At 44.9% G+C, this 25,412-nt stretch overlaps 2 protein-coding genes across 3 annotated transcripts in view; both read right to left on the reverse strand.

Moving 5' to 3' along the window:
- LOC128756479 (rho GTPase-activating protein 21-like) overlaps nucleotides 1-10,805 on the reverse strand; it is an 82,015-nt gene extending 71,210 nt beyond the window's left edge. Inside the window, exons 1-2 of one of the 2 annotated variants that reach the window (XM_053861031.1) lie at nucleotides 10,478-10,805; nucleotides 9,045-9,232 (exon numbers count right to left, since the gene is read on the reverse strand). In XM_053861031.1, the coding sequence (XP_053717006.1) occupies nucleotides 9,045-9,122 (78 nt within the window). In that variant the 5' untranslated portion in view covers nucleotides 9,123-9,232; nucleotides 10,478-10,805. Of the gene's footprint in view, nucleotides 1-9,044; nucleotides 9,233-10,477 lie in introns of those variants that run through there. The other variant, XM_053861033.1, reaches the window with a different exon arrangement.
- Nucleotides 10,806-14,951: 4,146 nt separating this feature from the next.
- Nucleotides 14,952-24,864, reverse strand: prtfdc1a (phosphoribosyl transferase domain containing 1a). The gene is made up of 9 exons (XM_053859819.1): nucleotides 24,761-24,864; nucleotides 23,592-23,698; nucleotides 23,356-23,539; nucleotides 22,103-22,168; nucleotides 19,931-19,948; nucleotides 18,318-18,400; nucleotides 17,998-18,044; nucleotides 17,590-17,666; nucleotides 14,952-15,442 (listed from the first exon to the last, which is right to left on the reverse strand). Exons 1-9 carry the CDS (start codon nucleotides 24,791-24,793, stop codon nucleotides 15,395-15,397), a joined length of 663 nt encoding a protein of 220 aa, XP_053715794.1. The 5' UTR covers nucleotides 24,794-24,864; the 3' UTR covers nucleotides 14,952-15,394.
- Nucleotides 24,865-25,412: the final 548 nt, after the last annotated feature.

A 25,412-nucleotide genomic window follows, 5' to 3' on the forward strand; every position in this document is an offset into this window, starting at 1 on the left:
ACAGCAGGTGCCCCAAAATAAGACTCATGGGTCAGAACTGTTCCACCAACATGCATGAGTGGCATCACCATATACGCAGCCGCCTGGAGGGAGAGCTCTGCAACCCAGCTGTGTCCTTAAAGATCTGCTGTTGCAGCGCCAGCGTCCTCTCCGTGCCTCCCCGTGCACGTCTCCGCAGCGGCTCTTTAATTCGTCAGGTCGCACTGCAGGACTGCAGGAAGTGATCAGACACAAACTACTGACCATAGCTGGTAATTGCCAATAGAACAATCTCGAACAGCCAAAGTTTCTCATCTCATGAGTCAGCGGAAAAGATCCTTGAAAGAAAGCAGCCGTGCAGAAATGCTGCAGTGGCAACACAACTGAAGTGAACCCCAATGATGTATTTAAGCTGTATCATTGTAAGTCCAGATGTAAAGCATGTATTTCGTTTCAATTTATGAGTAATATCAGCCCAGGAGCAGGGCTTTGGTAACACAAAAATATCCCCAAGGTTTCCAAAAATCCTAGCGGAAACCCTGTGACAGCATGCAGCTTCAGTACTGGAAAATATTATACACAAACACAGTAGTATTTTGCTGAATGAAGGACATGAGGTAGTAAATTAAACAATAATTTACAGAGCAAACTAACAACAGAACAAGTCGAATAAATTGCCCTGCGTTTCTATCAGCCAGCGGATGTGTCTGAGAAGTATTCCTGGCTCTGCACACCATATTGTGGGCTCAGATGTTGCATGACTTGGACCTGAATGACCAAAAAAGGCTGGTCGTCTTATGCCAAGAATTCCACGAGTTTCTTCGTAGCTTTGCACGTTTCATTGCTCATTAGAGCGAGCAGCACCGCCGACAGACATACATACCATATAAACTAGCGTGGCTTAAAAGAGTGCCGCCGTCAGAAAAATTTGCTCTTTTTAAACCCCTTTCATTAACTAACGAAAAGTACTAAGGCCAAGTCCACATCAGTTTTGCATTCCTTAACCCCAAGAGCCATCCTCACTTCCTGTCCATTAACAGGAGCCACAGGGCCCTCAGTGATCCCGTTCACCAGATTTGCCTTCAATAAAGGTTGTTGGATCCACAACAGGATATGGATCCATAAGTCCTGTCTGATGTTCGGTGGTACCGACTCTCAAAGATTCACTCTGATGAGTCAGTAGTTTTGAAGGAAAGAAGACGGCACAAACATAGCCATCCACTTTTGTCAGGTCAGGGGGCGAAACTGTCTGCTGAAAAAGGTCAGCACAGTCCCAACAGGCCAAGCCAGACAAGCCTGGGCCCCACCAGACAGTCAACAAACGTTTGAGAGGGGGATCACTCACTCTTAGTTGGCAAGCCTCACACAGCATTTTCACTTTGGGGGCTTTAAGTCACATTGTTGTACATAGTTAGTTCAAACGAGTCATTAATCTGGTAATCATGGCATCATGAGTACCCTCAAGGGTTCCTCAACTCTGAAAGGTGAAGAACAGTTTATCTCAATGATCAAAGATGATTTTGAAGGGCCAACCCTGGTCGGCATATCGGAGTTATGTGGGTCCCTCCCCAGAAACCCTATAATACCTCTATCATCGGCCCAAACTAGGAGGTTCCCTATTGTAGGAGGTATATAAGGGATGCTGAACATCAATAGGATCCTACTGCTTTGGCTGACCTTGATGAACAAATGACCACAAAACACAATGGCCAACACTCGACCTGAACTCTAGGAGTCAAAAGCTGGAATACTTTGATGGGAACTGAATTCTAAACTCTGTAGTCCTCATTTGCCCCTCATCTGAGGCTTCAGTCTGCAAGCTTTGTTACCATTCTTAGACATGGATAACAGGATTAATGTCGTAGCATGAACAAAATCCTCTCGGAAATGTTCTTATTGTTCAAATTAATCCAAACACAGGTTGAGCGAGGTGAGCCGCATTCAGCCTCAAGAAAGATGAGACATCCAAACGGTGAAGGGGGTCTTAAAAATCAAAGATCCAAGGAACATTTCAAAACAAAAGTCACACTTCTGAGAAGGAGAACTTAGTTCAACTTTTGTGGTTCCCTGCAACATCTGCAGTTCAGTTGCGAGAAGTCACTGGCATTCCAGCATTTCAACACTCCAGGAAGAAAGGCCAGAGCCAACTTATAATTTAAGAAGACTATTAGACAGCCCCAGAGGAACAGGAATTGTAACCAGTCCATGGAGTTTAGCGTTGATAATTCACAGCCTAACAAACTTCCAGCAGAAAAACTACTTCTGGAGACGATAACTTCACATAAGCACACCACAACAGGAGCCTTCAAAAAAGACATCTTGCCAAAATGCTTGTGGTTTGGTAAATTCTAGACCTCTATCACAGAATAATTCATGTTGTTGGAATTCAAATATCCTGATAATCCACAATAAAACAGTGACATCATTCAGCGTTGTGTGTGCAGCTGCAGAATTGCAGCCCACCCACCCAACCACAACAGGATAATCCAATCAATCCAGGGTTATAGATCTCATGGCGCTCCCGCCGGACACACGCATCCGGAGGCTCTCACAGCAGCGCCGAGTGCCTCGTTTCTGACAGGAAATAGATGAGAACGTCGGAGTCAAAAATGCAAATCCATGAAAAGTCACATGTCGCGCGTGTTGATGACGGGTCACGTCGTTTACTACCACACAGATGCATTTAGAGCCATTAGCTTGTTTCTGTCAGGAATCGATAGATTTCCCTGAAACTGCAACGAAAGTCATGTCTATACAGGCTCTGAAATTACTGACAGACAGGAGCATCTTTGATTTTTTGGAACAATGAAACTGACTACTGAACTCCAACGTAGAGTAGCCGCAAGCGGGATTCAAATGAGCCACGGCCACGGCTTTACCGTTAAATATATAGGTTTGTATAGAAGGTTTGCTTAGAATGGATTTTTACACCAGCATAGAGATTGTCTGGGGAGCTCAACTGACGGGAGATCATGGAGCGCTGACACTGTGAGTCACACTTCACTACATGATGACAAAAACAGCTGAAATGGCAACATTTGCCTCAAAAGTCAAAGACCTTATTTGCTGCTTAAGTGGTGGGGAGAACCCTGACATTAGTTCATCTCGCCATGGTCAGGTCGAGGAGGCAGCGGCTAAAGTAAAAGGGGCCCACTCCAATCCCGCCAGCCCCAGGGAAATATGGGGTGTTTCCCAGGTCAAAGGAGAGCCACTTAGAAAACCCACAGGCAACCAGGGCGAACATGCAAACTCCATGCAGAAAGGCCACCTGTCTGACCTGGGAATCAAACATGAACAAGTTTCAAGCTGCAAGGCAACGGTGCTAACCACTAGGCTGCCGTGTAGCGTCAGAAGAAAACATGATCCTGCTGTATCTTTATTTGGAGACATCGACTGCTTTCACCGCATAAAGAGAAAGTTTAGTTGCACTTGTGATCCATATGTTCATGGTTGCTGCCACTGTTAGCATTTTTGTGGTTTCATGTGAACAAATGTCCTCATGAGACTAGAGTGATTCGTCTGATCATATCAGCAACATCAGCATTCATCCACGCAGCTGCTTTAATCAAAAGGCGATTTATTTTTCTGTCAAAGTCGAGCCTACAGCGCGAATCCATGTTCCACAGACTCCTGAACACCATGTTTCCAGCTGGACAGAAGCCCTCGCTGCCGAAACATGCACAACAAGTCATCTGACGGAGTCCATTCATGAAATCGCTCCTTCATCACGGTGCCCTTGTTCATTTCCAGCGCTGACGCTGACAGGAAATAATGCGGTTTCCTGCCAAGAGCTCGGAGCCCACACTGTAAACCGTGATATGTCCCGAAAGCACCTCATTACGTAAGATTCAATCATCGGGGAAACTACTCTGATTATTGCAAACACATATGCGGTTAATGTCATTGTCTGCTGAGGTAGAAAACAGTGTTAAGTCTCTTCATCAGCCGCTGGACTGCTGATTATGTAATCCAACGATTACAGCACGGAGCCTGTGGCGTGTTGAATGACAGCGAGGAGGGGAAATGTTTGCAGCCTGGAGAATTGATCCATGAGGAAATATGGATGCTACACACAGAGGCTACAGCAACAATACACTCTATAAAGGAAAGAAAGACAAACCAAAGCCTCCCACAAATTGGATGTGCCATTAAGGAGGCGTCCAGTTGCCCAGGTCTCTTCCTTCTCCAGGGCAGTGATTATACTTGTACTTCCCAGCTGGACGGGAGCGTTCACACTAGAAGCCCAAGTCCTAAGGCCATTTCACCCCTCATTTTGCCAATTCATACTTCTCCTTCTGGCGCCATCATTCAGGAAAGACCATTGATGCAACTGAAAACCTGTTTTGTCATAATATTTTTCTTCACGCCAGTCTGATTTATTTACTCCTCACATTTTTTTCCCCACAGTTTAGCTCATTCCCTGCAGAACTGCCTCACACATAATATCACAAGCAATGCATCTGAACAAGTTCCACCTCACTATTCGTAAGTTTGGGGCCAAAGCCTGGTTTTGTTTGTTCTCACATCTCAGATTTTCGGTCAAAAGGACCTTGGCCCTCAGACCCCCCCTCAGATTATTCTGGTATTTGCAATCTGTCCAACCACAACCCAAGACAGAAACAAGCTGGCACATGAAGTACTGTTACATTGGGGAGTTAAAGAAGGGACAGTGTTGACAGAGGCGCCTCAGGCCTATGTAAGAACATCCTTCGGCCTCACTAAGCATGAGACTGGTTCAGCGCCGGTCCCTAGAACTCCCCCTCCATTCAGTACAGCTCACCATCCTCTTTCCGTCGACGCTTTATGTTACATATAGAGGGGGTATTGAGGCAGAACAGCCAGTGACATTGACCCAATAGAGCAGAAAAAGTGTTTTTTCTTTCCAGTGGTTAAACGGCCTCTGCAGCTTTTGCCCTTTTTCCCTGCTCCCTCCCTTCCTCTATCTTTAAATCCACCCATCAATCATCATCCACAGAGGAATAATGGCGTCCAGTGTGTGGCTTTTAGCAGAACTGGGGACCACATGCGCTGGTGTCCTGCTGGGTGTGGACGTCACCCCTCTGCAAGAGGCGGAGATAAGAGGCACAGCATATTTTTAGTGACCTGGAATTTGAGGTAGCAACACACCACTTGCCCTTTTCCAGAGTTTTTTAAAGAGAAAACATCACGTGTCACTGCAAGGTCTTGATGCCAAAACATACTAGTGTCAGTTTACAGATACGATGACCGAACACACAGCCCGGCGGGTCGTTCCCACTAGACTAATCCCCTCAGAGCGTGTACACTGGGACAGACGACAGGTCAAGTCCAGGGCAGACGCTTATTTGCCGAAATTGGGGTGGAGGGACTCGCATGAGAAGCATTTGCTTTTCAAATATATGCAAATGAGAGTCATTCCCGCTATGATCAAGAAGTTTGTAAAAACCAACAAGCATCTGTATCCCACCCAGAAAATACAACCAACTGATACAACCAACCAACACTAGAGATAAAAAAAACCCAAAATAATTCTGATGGACAGCAATAACAGCAGTGGAGTGGTACCCAATATCTATGACCGACAGGAAGACATCATTGGCGCCAATTTACTCTAATATACTGCAGTAATGGTGACATTCCGAACTGTATTCCAACACACCGATATCTCTTTCCCGTCGGACGCTCTGAGCTTTCATCGTTCCACAGTTAAATATAGCACCAGTGAAAACACATGAGAACAGAGGACATGGGATCACGCGGGTGGGGGAGAGACAGAGAGAAGGGCAGGGGTTTACAGAGATGGGAGGGGCTATTTTGGAGCATCAGCAGGACTCAGAGAACCACCATGAATCATTGATCTGATCAATACATCCCGCGGGGGAGTTCCAGGGTTTGATTGCTTTATCCTTTCAGTCACTTTGAAACACAACACATACAATGTGAATTCGGAAACCAGCTGAGAGAAATGTGTGGAAAGTTGAATTAGGGCTCCAAAACGTGATAAGACTGGAAAAAAAATAAACCAGAATTATTGACTCTCATTTAGAGCCGCAACAAAGTATCGATCGCTCGGCAGATTTTTTTTTTCCACTTTTCATTGATTAATTAATCATCTGACCAGTCGGGTACCTCAGAGGTCCAAAATGTGCTCTGTATCAAACCAAGCTGACCATTCTGGACCATTAAAGAAATTATATGCTACGTCTTCTGTACGGCCAATTTTTTTTTAAAGGACGTGAAAAATATAAGTATTTTCTCTCCCACAAACCTTCTCCTGCTCTTTGGGGGTAAAAACAGAGGTGTCTCTGTTCCTGTGGTGGGTCTTCACCTGGGCTTCCTCCCAATTGGACAAGCCCAGAACATGTAATTAGGGAGGCCACCAGGAGACTCAGACGCCTGAGTTACTTTGACTGGCTTCTCCAAATGAGGAGGAGCAGATGTTCTCGTTTGAGCCTCTCCTGCATAGCAGAGATCTCACTCCCAATCTCTGAGAGATTCCAGAGCATCACAGATGCTGACAAATACAGCGTCTTCTTCCTTCATTCACGCGAATAACACTATAAGACACTTGAACTCCTCCACATGGAGAAAGGTCTAAAACCAGCCAAGGAGAACCTTTTTTGACTGAGAACCACGATCTCCAACATCTGTTTGCGGTCAGTAACATTGCTATTTGAATGTTTTGTTCTGATGGAGCCAAAAGAACCACACATCTGCATCATTAAACTGAAGAACCGCTCCACCCTCGTTGCACTGAGAAATACTGTCCACAAACTACTACATGCTGGAATCAGCCGTACACCTTTTTCTGTGATTCAGATTTTTTCTGTGATTCAAAATGTATGCACTCTTTTAACCATAAAAACATGCTGCCTTGGAGTGTATCAATAGACATTCAAAACAGATTCTCTCCAACAACTTTAAGCCTCACTGCTCATGAGTTGGTGTGGCCCCTGGTGCCTAATGGGACCAGAGACCCCGGGCGAGAAGAGGCTCCCGCTTCACTCCCCCCCTCATGTCTGCATCATCTTGCCTCACTAATGAGGGAGATCGCGAGGGGTGTCTTCTTTAAGCCACACGCACACACACACACACACACACACACACATATATATATATATACACACACACACAACTGCCAAATCTGTGATAGCAACCCTGGAGTAATTTAGGCAACAGCTGCCCCCACCACAGAGGGAAAAACACCCCACGTGCACAACAGTCTGCTGCTCTCCGAGTCTTGGCGGCGAACACACTTGCAACCTCACTTGACCTGCTGTCACACAGATAACCAGTTAGTAGGGGAGCAGCTGCAGCCCCCAGAGTAAATACACGTCCGTTTAAAACAATATGAAATTTACAAGAGTCTGAACGAAAGGACCGGCCAGAATCTACCAGTCCAGGTTTTGCCTTAATCTAACATCCTGTGTGGGGCTGCGGGTCATTGCACCAAGTTTGTCTTTACTTAAAGCAAATGAGATCATTGATGATCTTTGACGATAATTTATCATGATTTTTTTTTTGCCCCACCCATGGAGGCAACACATCAATGGCCCTTGGTGCTTCACTCGTCGTGATTGGCCACATACTAACATCAGGTCCTTAAACAACAAATGAAAAACTTGCCGTGATCTTTGACCAAGTACTTTTGTCACAACACCTTTTACAGCTGTCCACGTTTAGATGCTTGAAGTCTGTCTGGTTTGCCAACAGTTCATACAAATGCTAAAATTGTACTGAGCTAGTTAGCAAACAGTTGTACTTCCTCCCCCATTCTTGGGGTCACCAGCATAAGTTTAGGCTTTGGCAGCACGCCTCCTTACCTTCACTACATTATAGCTCCCCCCTAAAAAAATACGGCAATGTTTTAAAAAATCTTAGCAAAAACAATGCACTGCTAATTTCAACGTAGCTAAAACAAAGCTATTCATTTACTTACACATTGGCTCACACACCCACAATTTAACTCCAAAATAAAACAAACTGAATGCATTCTGCATCGCAGACTGACTAATGAGTCACCTAGTCGGGGCATTATCGCTCCCTCTGCTGCAAGTTGAGGCTACGGGTCCATCACAACCCACAGTGTCGAAAGTACCAGACCATTAAATCACAGCAGGACAAAGCAAAGGACACACACGCAATACTAAACACCACATTTTGAGCAACTACCAATCAAATATTACATTTCAAAACAACATTGAACACCTAACAAATGCAAACAATAACTTGCATACGTTTCCCATTAGAATTTAAAACACTACAATCTGACCATACACATCAAATACCGACCGGTGTTGACTAGTACACTGTCAATATAGCGCTTAGATGCAGCCCTAAATGCAACACACCTGACTGTCTTTTTTATTTGCATGAGTTGGAGAACCAGGTTAATGTTGGCAGTCACAGTGAGGAAACAGGAGACATTTGGAATTGTGTCACTCTGGCTTCCAAAGTGTTTTCATTATAATGTTTTCAGACAAAAACTGCTTGTTACATTGCTGCACAAACGCCTCACTCCACCTCATCCACCGCAGAAGTAGCATTAGCACCTGCAGCTCTCAACTTCTCCCTCAACTCTCTGCCTGCATCCTCGTAAAGATTTATGTCATCATTCCTCAGCTGGTTCTGACATACTAAGAGGATTACAGCGCAACACACACACACACACCGAGCACCATTTTCTGATGATGGATTAATCCAAAACATGCCACCACTGCACGGCCAAGCACCAAGCTGGACCATGAAGATGATTAGAGTGATGTAACCGACTGTACACAAGAAGACTGGGGCACAAATCCACAGCGTCCGGTCGTCAGTCCGGAGTCTGGCATCCAGACCAATAAAAGACAAACGCTGGCACTGCAAGACTCTCTTTGTGCGCTTAAACAGTTGTCAGAGGGGAAAAGTGAACCCTGTCGCCTCTGACTCTGGCAGATGTCAGGCACAGCAACACTTAGCTCACTCTGATTCGCACCTTCAGAGCGCGAGGCTTGTCACGTGTTTTCAGAGTGATGATGACTTTGAACAACCTAGAAGCAGCGTGAGTGTCCAGATAAAAGTAAAAGCCCCGGCCGCTTTCTCACCTCGCAGGTCGGAGTTATGGCTCTGGGTTTGCTCTCTTCATGGTCCTGCGGTGAATCGCTCCCACGTGCCGCCATCATGTCATATCAAACCACAGAAGAAGTCCCTTAGAGTCCACATCGGGGTGAAGAGATGGAGGAAAAAAAAAATCCTAATCCACACCGTCTTCCTTCGTCATGGCTGCAGAAATCTGAAACAAACAAGAAATGTACTCAGTGGATGTTTTAAGTCAATTACATTACAACCACGATAACAAAGACGTCCTTGGGAAAACCATGGAGCAGAGGCCAATGAAACATATCCAGAATGAACGAAGGAGTAGCCTATAGAACTGGCCTCAGGAGGCCTCATGATCTTGCAACATATTGTGGGGCACAATTTTATTCTTTAAGTATATTTATTCTTGAAGTTTAATTGCTCAAAATCTGTGGAGCCTGAACCCAAACTTAGTCATACATACATATACACATGTCATACATACATACATATGTTTAGATGTAGATGTTTACCTCATAACACTATTTTAAAAAAAGTTGTCAACAAAATTAAAAATTGTGTCACGACGCAGTTGAAGCTTTGTGATCATCAGTGTCTGGCACGTTCATGTCAAAATTCAAAGTGATTTGAAAGAGTGAAACTGTACAACAAGGAAAAGCAATGAGATTTTACACTTTAATGAGTAATATATTAATAAAATAACTCCAATACAAGTTGATAAAAGTAGTGAAACCACAGACAGATGCACAACGATCAGAAAGAAAACACAATCCCTGCATCTACAGTTGTCGTGCTCTTGACTGAAGAAGAGGAGTACTAGCAACAGCTCTAAAAAGGGTACCTCCTGTCATCAAACACACACTTCCACCGTGTCTTTTTTAACATGCTGCTATTGCCTTGACCTTCCTGGCTTGGCAAATATCCAGTGACTGAGCAATGTGGTCATGTTTTTAGCAGCGTTTGTCGGTTTGTATCAATAAAACAGCCTCATCAATGAGTGAAGGTTATAAAATAATAAGGTGCAAAGAGGTTGTAAACGACTTTCAGGTCACTAGAAACACAGTTTTCAACAAGCATCCCTAGTGTCTACTCTTAAGGAGACCGTAGCTTCTTAGCTTGACTACTTTCACATTGGAATCAATGGACCGAGAATATCTGTGAGCTTCTTCACTGCTCAACTGAAGTGGGTTTCCACAGGTTGTTATTTGTCATTGAAAACGCCTGACAGGTGGCATCAGTGTCTCGTGAGTGAGCTGAAGGAGAAACGGGGAGGAAGTGAAGGGACAAACGGAGGGTCGTGATGAGAAAGAAGCCCCCGGGATCCCGCTGAGGAGAGGCGGTAACAACCGACAACAGAAGACGGTGTCACGTTAACGCAGCCTCGGCGTGGACGACAGGTTGTTGCCGTGGCTACAGGGTAAATTATGAACGGACCTACCGGTTACAAATCCGGAAAAGTGCTCCGAAACGACTGGCCGGACACTGCATCCATCTCCGAGGGGGGTTTGTTCGAGTCCTCGGTGGGTCGAGGCTGCTGTCACAGACTACGCGACACTGACTGACCGCTCAGGCTCGCTACCTGTTCGGCGGAAAAGAGACGGTAAACGCCCTTCAGCGCGCATCTCTCCCTCTGACACACCGTCTGCTCCGGCTTCTCATTCATTCCAGCCCCACGGTTCCATGTTCGAGCCCCGAACTTGTCGTGTATTCCAGCCTGGTCCCGGTTGGCGGCGCGACAATTCTGAGAGCGTCGACGTATTGACGGCTGTCCCGTCTTTGTCGAAACCCCGCCCCGAACACCCGCCCCAGCAAGAGTGGCGACCAATCGGAGCGTCAGTTTAAATTTGGAATTTGAAGCGGGCCAATGGCAGACGCTGTTACATAACCATTCTTAAATAGACCATCTCCATTCTATTTCAAATATTGTGCTTGATGTCATTTAAAACTGGAAAATGTAAAATCCCATTGATCACACGAATTATTATTATTGAGTGTATTTATTTATCATTTATTATTTAGGTGCACTCGTGAATTTTTTATTAATATTTTGAAACTTTTTTTATTATGTTTATTGAAATATACTTAGCACTACATAATATGTGTAGTGGCTTGTGTTCTTCTTGCATTTGTATTTTTCTGCAACAAGTTTTCAAAATATTTTATTTTTCACTGTTTGATGCATGCAGTTTTCAAAATATAGCGTTCACATTTATTTTTATTTCATATTAATATTGTTGGTTTCAAAAAGATTGTATTCATTTATCTTTCATTGAAGTTTGGTACTTAAAAAATCTTTAAAAATCTGGTTTTGTTTATCATATCATCTTTTAAAGTCTAATTTTTGTAACATTCCCTCAAGCTTTTAGCACCTCATAATACTTAACTTTTTATCACCAACAATGTTTGCTTGATAAACGATTCATATATGACGTTTATTATTTTGAATATACAATTTTCTATTTTAGAATATTGATGTAATAATTTATTCTCAATTTTTAAATTCTCTCCACATCTTCCACATTTTATTTTTTACCCATGTTGGATCATGGGGGCAGCAGCTTAAGCACAGAGGCCCAGACCCTGCTCCCATAAACCAAGTTGACAATCATGATCTCTCCAGTGGTGACAAGGTCACATGACCTGGTGCAGTTGAATACATAGCATGTTCAGTACCCAAGGGTCATGCTATCAATGTGGGAAGAAAGACTATCTAGTCGAAAGTCTTGTTCAACACTCACAACACGGTGGACTGGAATAGAACCTTACCACTTCCAAATCTGAAGTTCTATCCAGAACACCATCCCTGACCAGCACCCATAATGTTTCAGAAACATTGGGAGAATTGCACCTGCGCCCTGTGGGCTGGTCTCAGTGTGAGGAGTTGTGTACCCCCACAAGACGCTCAGCCGCGGCATCAACAAACTCAGGTCGTGCCTCCTCTTCTTGTTGAGCGTGCATTTGCCTGAAAGAGAATTGAACCCACAAACACTCCCTGTTGCTCGTAAACAAATGGGTTGCCACGGGCTGTAGACACAATGTTCTCCCGTTGACTCATTAAACCGCTAAAGACTGCGAATGAAATCACAGAGACATCTTTGTGGACCCCGAAGAAAAGCCCGGAGGCCCGAACACTTGCCCGCCACTTCCATCTCCAAACACTGGAGTGGTGCAACATGTTTGCCCCTCCATTATCACTTGTGCTTAACTTTATTACGCCGACATGTAGGGCATGGCGTCCACATGGAACTCCTCGGTGAGTTAAAAAAAAAAGGCGGAGGCCAGCTGATCCAGACCAGACAAAGGCTGACAGTGTTCTGTTTGCCGGCTCCTCCAGCGGCACAATAGCTGCGAGGACAATGGCGCTCTTTTGACCCGCACACTGGCGAGGTTTCCCTGGTTGCAGCGGAGAGCTATTGTCTGGGGACCCACTGCACCCCAATTCTCACAATAGAGCAGTTAGTCTCCGCGGTGTGACGCTCAACACTCAATCCAGGAAGTCTTGACTTGAAAGTTTCTGACTTGTTGAGTTGATCACGCACTCTGGTTTCCTCCCACAGCCCAACAAAATATGGCAGTTAACTGATGACTCTGTCCAGGAGAGCCTCCTGCCTCTTACCCTATGCAGCTGGGATCGACTCCAGCATCCTGCAACAGCCAACGATTCAGTTTTGTTTTTGCTCCCCGGCATCAGCGAGTCTATCAAGAGATGCGTTTGAGTGTTTAAGAGGATCACTCACCACTACAGGTTGTGTAAGTGTCTTTGGCACCACTGGCCTGTAATCCTGCTGGAGCCACGGTCTGCACATAGAACACCATCACAGCGTGGTGGATGTTCTTTCTATTTGTGAAGACTGATGCGTCACCGCAGTGATTCTCACTCACATCTATGAACTCTGGTTTAAAGTGTTGAAGTTAAACACAACTCATAGACCTCAGTGATGGCGCTGATGTTCCAAGGATAAAACACATGATATAGTCTCAAGAGCGTTGCTGAAACTCAGTTTCATGGTGACAGGTGAGCTGGACCCAACAACCCTATTGTCCTAGCTTTAATATCAGTCACTCCAGGAACATTCAAACCATTACTGTTGCTACACAGGCATCCGGTAAATCTTTCTCAACTGAACTGTATTGAAGACTATAAAACACATATGGTGTGATCAACATCATCAACAAGCGACAGCTGGATTCATTCACAAGCTTCATCTATCTCTGGATATGTATATTTCAAGTGCCATGAAAAATGCTTAAGAATGTCATTTAACCATGAAAAGGTAAAAAATACGAGTATAAAATATGAGCATATGAGAAGATACACATGACTTCTGTCTCACGGTCTTACAAACATAAGATGTAGTTCATACACAAGTCTAAGAATAGAGAGCAAGAACCAGGACTATAAATTCTTTACAGAAAGATATGATTAATGTATATGATCCAGATTAATCACGTATAAACCTTCTTCCATCGGGAACAATTCCATGTGCAAAACATTGTGCAATGTGATGTCACAAACATCATGGATGTTTGGTGATGACAGGTTTAATGATGAGAATAAAAGCATAAATGTTCCGTTCAATTTATGCAGCAAAGAGCGGCTTGATGTTTATGATTGCGTACAGATTAGTCTTAAATTAGATTTTTCTAGTATCAAATATTAAAATGCAATTCACTAATTCTAAAAATAAAATTCATTTGATTTTTTTAAACAAGTTCCATCTTAGTAAATGACATACTGTTAACCTTTGACCTTTGCCAGTCAGGATCATCTGTACTGTCATCTGAGTACTTAAATGTCTTTGATATATATTTTTTTATACTGGTAAATCAGAGGCATGAAAGTGTCGTTGGGTATCGAGCTGTTTAACTTGCCGTTTAATCCCAACAAAAGCTGTTCTTGTCTGCTAACATGAAACCCAATCCTTCCGCTCGCTGAGTGAGCACGAGCGTCAGATGTCAAACTCAAGTTTGTGTGGCCATTCAAAGGTACAATTCCCGTTTTGTTCCTTTTGTGCCGCCGCACTTTACCTGCAGCCTACTTTCTGAGGTCGGCCCGGTCCTGCGTTCCCTCGACGCAGCGCCACAAAGACGCAGCATGTGAACCTGGTCGGCTTTTTGTCCAGACCATCTTTCAGCTACCAAGGTGAGCGACAATGGCCGCCAGGTTCCCATGGCAGAGCCAGGACGAGGGGGGGGGCAGGTTGACCCCCGACACCGTGGAGAGCTGATGATCTCTGATAGAGACACGTAGCTGCTGATACAAAGTCCCTCTTTGTTGTTTGGACTTGAACGGAGCCAAACAGATGTGTAATTTGTTTTCTTATCTGGCTCCTGTGCAATTTGGGGGTCACAGACGAGTGGAGGAACAGAGGGTTGCATTTCTACACAGAGTGAGAGTTGTGTTTGCCACACAGGAACCAGAGAGCCAGACCAGATCTGACACCCTCCAGGTGACTGGACTCACAAGAACGACAGAGGGTTTGAGCCGATGCACTGTATGGAGTCTAAGAGCTGCTATGACCAATGCTAACGTTAAAAAAAAGAATAAAACTTCCATTTCAAAACTGATCACTTGAGGTTATCTTTTGATTTTAGGTATGTATTCACTTTCACTAACTTTTTTTCCTTTTTCTTTTTCTTTCATGCAGTCCTTGACCTGTTTTCACATTTTCATTTTACAACACACTTTAGTTATTAATACTTATCTTGAAATTGTGTTTTTCATTTCAATATATTTTTGTCACCACATCCCCACTGTGGGACAAATAAGTGACGTCTAATATCATATCATATTATATTATATTATATTATATTATAACAGCAAAAATAGTGGATTATTTTAGATCACTCGGACGTCGAATGCTAATAAATATTATTGACAAAAAAATAAACAGTATTGAACAAAAAAACAATATTTTCAGACATTTTAATAAGAAGGTGCGTCCTTCTGTAGAATAACCTGATAGTTTATTGCTCTCCAGCATGTTTCCGGTCAATGTACAGCTAAAAATGTGGATCAATTTCATTATTCGTTACTGTCGGATTTACAGTTACATACAAAAACAAGGCACGAATGGACGTTCGCCTGCCTGCTGTCCACATGACTCAGAACCGGCGTCATCCAAATATGAGGGAGCCAAGTTTTATAATCTCTCCATCTGTCACCAACCGCCTCTGCGGGCGACGGGCTCGGTTGTTACTCATCTTGTTTGTTTGTGTTTGAGTCAACACAAGTGAGGCGGAAATGATTCTGTTGCACTTTTCCTTTTATAAAACCATGCAGCAGTTGTGAAGCAACAGCTTTCAATGGACTGAGCGTGTGACTGCAGTCGAGTGTGATGGACGGAAACTCCTCTCAGACCTTGTACTTCATCTTCCCGGTCTTGCTGATGACGCAGATGTGCTGGAAGGAGAGACAGTTGTTAAAGTCATGGTGACACTCTTGGCAGCAGCGTGACGCTAACCCTTGAGCCAAACATCCAGTGACTCAAAATTGCACCGTAGAATCGTGTCACCAACTTCTGAGAAAGGAACATCCAATATGTCGCTAGAAGTCACTAAATGATGTCAATCATTTGTCAATCATGACTTTACCTCATTTACCGTCTGCAGGTGGACTCTGACTGCAGAAGGAGCTGCCCTTCAGAGTGAGGTTATGTTCTTTTTCCTGTTTTCTGTCCACCTTCACAGCAGCGCAGCTGGAACCCATCGACTAATCAAGCTCCTTCTGATTTCAACACCTTGGTTCCAGTCTGCGTTGCCAGATGGTTGCTCCACGTCCACCGGTAAAGATCCACTCAAGACTAGTTCTATCGCGTTTCTTGATATCTTTGATTGTGCGTGCCTTTTCTGCCACTTCCTTGGTTTTCTTCCTTGTTTATTTCCTTTTCTATCGGCTTTGTGCTTGAGAGTTTTGTACTCAGGCTTTGTTTTCCCTTGTTAGGTTCCTTCTTCCTTCTTCCTCGCGTGTGTGTTTGAGTCTTCCACCACCGAGCGTATTCCGATGTTTGGGCCTCAGGTTTTTCCACGTCAGTGTTTCCTTCGCTACGTGTTTTGGTGGTGACGTTTTTCGTTCCTTGTTTACTGTCTGTGCCCATTTTCTTGTTTATTGTGCATTAAACATTGTTAAATGTAACTTTGTTGCTCTTCTGTGAGTCAGTTGCAATCTTAGCACTTGGGTCTATTCTCCTGTGCCACCATGACATTCCACCAGTGAAAACTTCACACCTGGTCTGCATGGCAACGGTGCAGCTCATCCCCTCAGACTTGGTGATGTCTCACGACTTCAGTCTGGATGAACTTCCTGTAATAAGTTGGACTCATTTCTTGTCAGGACCGGACATCACCAGACCTGCGGTCTGTCCCTGGGCCACATCACAGATTTCATGGACAGAAAAGTGACCTGGAGATCAGGTGAGAGATTCTCTCCTTGCCATGACAGTTCACAGCTGAGGACCAGCTCTTCAAAGTTGAACACCGTGATTCCCAGTTGGATGTAGGTGTAGGTTGGAGCTGAGACGCCTCACCCAGGTGGATGTGATCAAGAGTTTTGTGGTATTGTCCAGGTAAAATATGGAGCATGAGGTTGACAGGTCATGTGGACTCAGAGCTGAGCCAAAGGAGTTTTGCATGCACCAATGGATTTCTAACCCTGAAGCCAATTTCATCTCCAAAAACGTTGGGTGACCACTGCTCTAGGTTCTGGACAAAGAAAAACCTCAAGATTCGAAGGTCACCGGGAGGGACTCAAAGAAAAACCCATGCTCCTCGCAACTGAACACCCTGAGGGATGATCATCTGACCTGGGAACCCCTCAGACTCCAGACACCCGGCACGTCTGGTATATATTCAGTGCATGAATCAAGCGCGCTTGAGTTGTGGTGAATCTGGGAATAGAACCTGCAGAGTCATGACGCACTTGTTAATCTGGCGCTGAGCATCCCGAGACTCATATTTTTCGGTGAAGGATTAGAAGCTATATCTGCGTCTGATAATGAGATCTCGACCCCGACATTCCACAGCCACCCTCCCTCAGAGTTTGATAATAAATCCTGCCCCCTTCCCCCAACACACACTCGTACTGTAAACCAAACACACACACACACGCACGCAGAGTTATGGCGTTTGTGGGTCGAGCCAAAGGTAAATGAGAGTTCAGGCTTGTTAGGATGACGTCTGCGAGTTTCGGTCAAACTGCTTCATTGACATGAAGAACATCAGATTTGAGTGTCACTGAATCTGCTCCAACTGAGCTTTGTTTTTAGCGAACACTGATGACTAGACACAACTCAAAACACAACTCAAGTTCATTATTATTATGTTTTTTATACGAACATGGAGGTCTCTAGAGGGACCTGTTAAGAACTTTTGTGTTGTCGTGTTGTGAATACAGGCGACCCGGTTGGCATCACTTCAGAGTCTGCAGTCTGACACCACCCCAGAACTAGCACAGCTCCCTGCTGGGGCGGGTGGGGTCCCAGATGAGGACTCACCAGAGGAAAGACTCTCCTGACTTCTGTTATAACCCGCTCAGACGCACAGCAGACTTACATTCAGGTCCCGGAAGTGCTCGTTGTAGTCCAGAGCGTAGCCCACCACGAAGCGGTTGGGGATCTCAAATCCAACGTCTGAAGAGACAGAAAAAGGAAGTTTATTGTTATTTTATGCGTAACTGTTGTTTGTTCTTATAAAAAAGAAAAAAGTCAACGCATCGTATGCATTGTGAATTTTGCTGGGAATGAAGGATGAGGAGAGGGTGGCGGACCCTGCTGGACTGGCAGAACACTGCCTCGGTCTGATGCCAGTCTGTGACCGGGCGGTGTGTGGAGGTCTGCAGTGGTGAGGCCGGCGGCTGGACTTCCTCTTGATCAGTCAAGTACCGTGACTCATGATGGACACCAACGGTGGCAGCGCTTAAAACAGGACGTGTTGAGATGAACAATGACTCATCGAACTTACAGTCGGTGAGGCCGTCCACGACGTTGGGGGTCCTTTTGACCAGCAGCCTGAAATGCAGAGACAGTTGTTGGCTTGCCAATTCTATTTTTTATCGATCTATTTGCTCCTGCTTCCAGCTGTGAATAAGATCCAGCTGTGGTGAACGATGCACACAACCTACAGCAGGAAGCATCGCTTCCACATGAGCCATCTGCTGCGAGAGATTATCTGCTCCATGCTCTCAGAGGACAGCAGCGAGACCGTGGACCAGAGATATCTCCCCACATCACACGGCTGGTATTTCCCCCCCGCAGAGGAGGGAGAAAGAGAAGCTCACTCACCCTGCAACCTTGACCATCTTTGGTTCAAAGGTCAGCACATGCTTCAGAAGAGCCTTCATGGTCTTTCCTGTGTCGACGATGGCCTGAGGGAAGGGAAGAGCAAAGAGAGGAGGGCAGATGAGACCGGGGAGAGTTCAGGGTCTCACGCTGCTGCTGCTGCTGCTGCTGCTGCTGCTGCTGCTGCTGCTGGGAGACCAGAGACATTCTGAGGGAGAGTTTCAGGAGCTCAACGTTTAAGAATATTGATGAGAGCTCTGCAGCCCTCACTCTCAGAATAACCCTCGGACATGTGCCTCTAGTGAGTTTCCAGTAAACCTCTTTTATCTTGTTTGGATGGTTTTCTTCAGTCTTACTTGCTCTATTTTTCTTGTGTGTAATCCAACAATTGACCACTGTTTATCTGAATTGTTTATGTATTTACCGTCCCCTTAGCTATCGTTGGCACCTCTTAATCTTAAAATTTCCTGTTTAATTGTTACATATTAAACTGTACTTCAGATAGACAATTCAGAATATTTATACTGTTTACATTTAGAACAAACTTGCGTGCATTGTGGCTAGCAAAAACAAGGAGGCATGTAGCTGTTTTCAGTAAATCCACATTTGTTTTGGAATTTATTCCATGCTGATATTCTGTGTTCCCAGGTATCTAACTGCAGAAATGTTTCGATCAATCACTACTGATTATTTAGATTCACATTCAAAGAAAATAAAAATGAAGTCATTAGTATGGTGATACTATTGAGGTAAATACTGTTAGCCGTTTCCTTGTCTTGTCAAAAAAAGGTCAGTATCAGTGTTGCCAACCCCTTAGAGAGCAACGCTGTACGTATAAGACGACAAAAAGTCACTAAATGACATCATCACTTAAGTTGAATAATTATTTTATACTGAGTCTAAACTGATGGAGAATGTGAAAACTTTCACGAGGATTTACTGCGTTCAGATTTATTTTTAAAAAAATACTAAAATATCGGTGTGATGTTGTTGGCGAGGGGCTCAACAGCTGCTCTTTTTTTTGGTGAGCGCAACTTTGTCAAACTCACAGAATCTCGATCATTTCAGCAGCAAAAATGGCATCCAACTATCCTTCGGTTGTTCCATGGACAACCGACGAGGTGCCGACCTTATGAAGTATATTAAAATATTCAGCATGAGACTGACCGCCTGTGGGCAGCAGAACTAGCCCCTTGCTTAACTAGTCACTTGTCGCGCTTCACAATTGAATTCGCCAAGAGGGTTCGTAAAATGTTGGCACCAGTGAATGGAATTCAAAACCCAGTCACCTGCTAGAGACTCAGAGTAGAGCTGATGCTAGTGGGCGGCGAGGGAGCTCAGGAGCTCACCTTACTCCGGCTTGGGAATGTGTGGGGATTCTGTTGATGTCATCATGACCCAGCAACAGAGAAGGGCTTCAAGAAAACATTATGCCAAAGAAGCAGAGGCATGGTGTGCCAGTTGAGAGAGTTTCTGCTTTCCAGGACTCGAGTCCATGACCTGCTGGCATGTGCCCTTGATGCCCAACTCTAATAAAATGTCACCGTAAATACCCTCAACTATGTTGCACACTGGCTTGACTTTTCCGACCCTGCGCTGGATGGAGAGAAACTCACCTCGACGATCAGCACGCTCTGAAACCAGGAGAAAAGAGAAACATCAGTCACCTCTGAAACTTAGCCGCACTTGCAAAACAAAGTTTGGTGTGTCCACGGCAACAATCGTGTCTTTCACGCCTTTGAAGAATCGATTTTCTTCTCTACTGCAACGGACATCTGTGTTTACAGAAACACAAGAGTCACAGTTAAAGCGTCTCTGTTCATCTGTTGCCAGGTTTCAAATGACTCAGCGTTCTCCTGGACGTGTTTGTGCCGAGCGAGTATCTGTGGTTTGGAAAATGCAAAGCTCTTCGCCAGAGTTGCCTCTCGCCACACCTGAACACGGTTATATAACGTGCGATAAAAACTGCCTGTCCGGCCGATACAATGACTCTCCCTTGACTTGGCTTATTTGTTACACTACTTTGCTGTCTACGTGATTTACTTGTCTTGCTAAGAAAGGCCGCTCCTTCGGTGTCACCACTTCATCTTAGCCTCAGACAAAAGTGTTAGCATCTGGAAAGCTTTGGCTCTCTTCAGCTACTTTGGTTGCTAAAGCGATGCGTATTTCGCATGTTTACCTTGCAAACATGATGTAGCTTTTAGTGCGGGTAAGCTAGTTGTGTTGCTTTTATTCGGCAACTAGAAGAACTAAAACACTGTTGAGACGGTATTGTAAACAATGATGTTAGCTTCAATTTCTTAACAGCATTTGCTAATTCACATTCATGATCTCAACATTGTTGTTTGAATGACTTTTGAGTGTATTATTTTTAGACGATTTTACACTGTTGTTACATCTGATTGGTACAGTTCTAATACATCTTTTAAACCAAGGGTCTTCGACAACATTAGTCCCCAGCCAAGAAGTTTTCCAGTTGTTCCAAGATCCAAATTGCTCGTCTGTCTGAAGCTCCTGCTGTAAATAACTTATGATCACAACATTCCTCAAGTGTGTCTGAAAAATACATAAAAATATTTTTGTGTGTTAATTTGAAAACGTTGAAAGAAGTCACACCTGGGAATCGAACACCAGTAGCTTAGCGTCTTAGCGATGCTAAAAGTTTTGACCAAATATTTGAATGAATGAATCCCATCTATTGTTTGGGTAACACAGCGCCACCTGTTGTCTACATTTTAGGTTGCACATATTCCTTCTAGGTGAGCCCACTATGGCCCTCAGACCACGAGTTAGTGATGCCCATTTTGAACTGTGTTTGTTGGACTGGTGCGATGGGGGACCTGCTACAGGGCTAGTTCGGTGGCGGTGGTGGTGTCAGACTGCAGACTCAGCTCTAAAATCTATCTGAGTCATTGTTTAACACAGGAAGGACCCAGTGGGTTCCAAACTACTTCTCACTGAAGCATCTAACACTATGATACCATAAGAGCCACTTTGCTACGCATGTCGGAAAATCCGATATTTTATCTGCCGCGTCAGCATCTGTTCGGTCCACATCATCTGAAAATCCCATCAAGTATTTCCCCGACGTGAAGGATGATGATAACGGTGTCGAGCGAGGAGGACAGATTGATCCTCTCTGTGCAAATATCCTGTCAGCGGTTTTGTTTTGACTCATCCTGACCTTTTTACCTACGATGCAAATGCATCTCGGCTAATAGCGGGTCGTGACAGCTCCTCTCCCCGCGTGAGCGGATCCAGCCACGGACCTGCTGCTGCAACCTGCGTGAGCACCAGAAGTTTTTTGTCTTAAGCCCGATCTCGGTGAATAATGTGGTGCGGAGGGATGATTCCTGGAGATTCCACGGTTCACTAAAGCCCACTTGAGCTCTGCAGGGATGGATGTGTCGGTAAATCTCAGTGGTGGGGACAAATGTTTGCATGAAATGTGTGATTCATCGTGGGGATGGCGAAGGGCAAACCACTTCAGCATGGTGACGCTGCTGTGGAGAGCACATGGAGGAGGTGCACCTCTGCAAAAGGAGGACATTCAAACCTGCACTGCTGGTTATATAGAAGTGATTTATGAGGACAAAAAGTCATTTTCTCCACTGAGACGACACCACGCCCGTCATCCTTTAGGTCAAAACCCAACTTGGTGTTTCATGGTGAGGTCAGAAATGTCTTGGGCCATGAAGATCAGGGCACCAGGGGAGCTGATGGAGGTCGTCTCATGGTCCGAGACATGACCAGAATCATGTGGACTGGGTCTGTGTAGTCCGACTCACCTTTCCCTTTAGAAAGGACAGATCTCTGCTCCCAACAATGTGCAGGTCTTCTGTGGACTGATCGTTCTGGAGATGAAAGGACAACGACACAGTCACTTAAAAAGGCAGTGTCCATCAACTCCATGAAGAGCTTTGGACCTGGACAAGGCAAGTGCAAGCCCTCGGGCAGGGTCCTTTGGCACCTCCACCCCTTGGATTTAGAAGCATGAGCTTAGCCTTAGAGACATCTGATGCCGGTTCAAAAGTGAGCAGATAGGAAGGAATGCCTGGCCTCAGGGTGATCACATGACTCCAGACACTCAGCATCACCATTCTTCTGCACACTCCCACATTGTTAGGAGATTTAACTGGCAACCTCAGGCCAACAAGCTACTTTGATATGAGCCTGGTTTTCATCCGATACAAGGTCAGGAGCAAGTCAAGCAGACGAAACACGAGCAACACTGACACCCAGTGGTAAGATAATGAAGTCGCGTCACAGGTTTCTGTGGGAAAAATGAGTCATCGATTAAAATGCTTTTATGAAGTTCTGTGTTTAACGATCAGAGCAGCACTGGCGAAAATGTGTGTGTCGGTTGTGTGGCTTTATTATACGTTTTTAGTGTTGTTATTTAACCATGATATATGTGTATTTTAGTTGTGTATAAAGCAGGTTGGTCATAGTGTTGTGTGATTTGAGATGTGGGTTTGTCGACGTGTCAGTTTTGTTTTTGTGAAAGTGTGAAAGTTTATTCTCATTTATTTGGTTCTCATGTAGATGTACTTCATTGTGAGTCTGCACAACGTAGTTTAAGTCTGTTGGGACCTTTGCAGTTACATGGTGCTACATGTGTGTTTGTTGGTAGTAGTGTATCGTAGTGATGCATGTGGCCGAGGCTTCATGACACAGTGTTGAAGGGTCGATGAGGCTTCATGACACAGTGTTGAAGGGTCGATGAGGCTTCATGACACAGTGTTGAAGGGTCGATGAGGCTTCATGACACAGTGTCCTGATTTTCAGAGGCCACCAGGTGGCGCTGTCTGCTGTAAAATGGTTGGACTTGAACGACTGAATGAAACCTCACATCATTTCTAAACCAAGACCGCCATCTAGTGGCCTTTGAAAATGAAAATTACTGTTTCATCAACCCTGCAATGGTGTTTCATGATGCCTCATCTATCCAGCATGAGTGTAGTAATTCAGTGTGTGTAATAGCTTCATAGGTCACCAACATGTGGATCCTGGCGCCTCCTCTCTCTCCTCCATCACTCACCAGGTAGCTCTTGTAGCGAATAAACTCCACTCGAGTCTCCAGGTACTTGTTGGAATTCCTCCCCAGAACCTTGATGTACTCCACCAGGTCTGCACAGAACTTGTACCCCCCCTTGAGGGCACACAGGACCATGATGTTGTTGTCCACAAAGTCCTCCACGATGTAGTGAGCCAGACGCTCGGTCCTGAGAGAAGGGCAGTCAGCAGAGGAAGAAGAAGGTTGTTTGGACCACCCACCTGTTCTTGATCACCCCGTGTGGGATGTAGACGTTCTCGATGTCGTCGTGGTAGTGCTCCGGGTAGGTGAAGAGATCCAGGCTGTAGCCCGGCCAGTCGTCTTTAATCTAGGTGGGCATTTACGTTGGGACCCGTCATGAGCAAGTGAACACAGTGGACACTGCTCTTGAAGCAGTGGCAGGCTTCACAAAAGTGGAGAAAAGAGCTGAGCCAGAGGACCATTTTCTCTACTTTGGAATCCAGCTTTGTCCCTCAAGGTCTCGACCACAATACTGAGATCATGGTGAAGTCATTTGACTGTGTGATTCAGTGGCAGTGACTTGCTGCTGTCAGCAGTCTGTGTGGTGTATTTGTTCTCGTGTGTGGATTAAATATACTTTTGCTTGGTTATAGATACAGAAGAGCTGATGAGACTTCATGAAACAATGCCCACTAGATGGCGCTGTTCTGTAATGTCTGATATGAACAACCATTTCAATGGAGCTTCACATCATTTTCATACAAACAGCACCACCTACTGAGGCCTGAAAAGGAGGACACTGTTTCATGAAGCCTCACCAGCCCGCCACCTGTTGTAAACAAAGCTGTGTGATTTATTGAGTCTTTGTGTTGTGACAAAGTAATGGGTTGATGAGGCTTCATGACACAATATTGATGGGTAGATGAGGTTTCATGAAATGTCCTGATTTTTAGAGGCCACCAGATGGCACTCTGCTCTTTAAGCTGTTTGAATGAAACCCCATAGTAAACAGACAGCGCCACCTAGTGAGCGCCACTGGTAGGTCGGTGAGGATTTATGACACAATATTAAAGGGTTGATGGGGATTCATGACACAGAGGCCACCAGATGGCGCTGTCTGCTGTAAAATGTTTGGACTTGAACAACTCATTCAATGAAACCTCACATCATTTCTAAACCAAAGAGCGCCATCTAGTGGCCTCTGAAAATTAGGACACTCTTTCATCCACCCTGCAACAATGTTTCACGACGCCTCATCTGAACATCATTCCTACACTTCTACTCCTATGTGTAGGAGACGATTTGTGTTTGTTAAACGTTTGAATCTAGCTTTTGCTGCGATGAAAATTCTCTGTTGGTTGTGCTTTGTATGTGAGTTGTGTATATGTTAACAAGGCTATGTAATAGTGTGTTTCAAAAGGAAACATACCACAACTCCTCGTCTCTGTCCGCCGTTCTCCATCACGAGCAGAACAAAGTGGTGGAAAAACTCAGCTGGAAATGAACAAGAATGTCACCGGCAAGTCAACTGAGACAAAGGTCGACACACTAGATGAGACTCGCTGCTTCCCTGCAGTCGCTCCCAGAGTCTCCCACCGAAACCAGAGGTCACCGAAACCTCAGACCGGAGTGGTGTCTGCGCGGCGGCCACATGCCCTGAAGAGTCACGCCTCACTCATTTGTGCTGTTCCGTCGTGACAGATAATCAGCCTCATGTGATGAGTGAGGCTGAGCGACGCCAGCAGAGGTCGCGACTTGTGAAGACCTGATGACCCTGGCAACATGTCCCAATGTCGACGGAACACTTTAGTAAGCAGAGTTTCCATCTTGGATCCCCTTAACTTACATTACTGCCTTAGTCGTTTTTTCTTTTTTTACAAAAAACATGATTTTTTTAATTCTATAAATTCAGATTTGACATTATCCTCATTTTTTTTCTTAAGCCAATCCATTTGATAAAAAAATAAACATGTTTTTATCATAAGTCTGGGAAGCTAGCGTCTATCCCAGCTACCTGTGGCAAGAGGCAGGGGCCCTGGACATGGCAAAAAACATTGTCCTGCCGACAGAAGACGCGAGTC

Source organism: Synchiropus splendidus, chromosome 3 (genome assembly GCF_027744825.2).
Source record: "Synchiropus splendidus isolate RoL2022-P1 chromosome 3, RoL_Sspl_1.0, whole genome shotgun sequence".
NCBI classification, from domain to species: domain Eukaryota; kingdom Metazoa; phylum Chordata; class Actinopteri; order Syngnathiformes; family Callionymidae; genus Synchiropus; species Synchiropus splendidus.

Bases quoted from the DNA above. Each gene is read 5' to 3' on its own strand.
- prtfdc1a (XM_053859819.1), bottom strand. From the start codon at position 24,793: ATGGAGAACGGCGGACAGAGACGAGGAGTTGTG. The intron at 22,169-23,355 runs GTGAGTGATGGA...TTTCATCTCCAG, and splicing joins TTCGCTACAAGAGCTACCTG to AACGATCAGTCCACAGAAGA. The intron at 18,045-18,317 runs GTGAGTGAGCTT...TCTGCATTTCAG, and splicing joins AAGATGGTCAAGGTTGCAGG to GCTGCTGGTCAAAAGGACCC.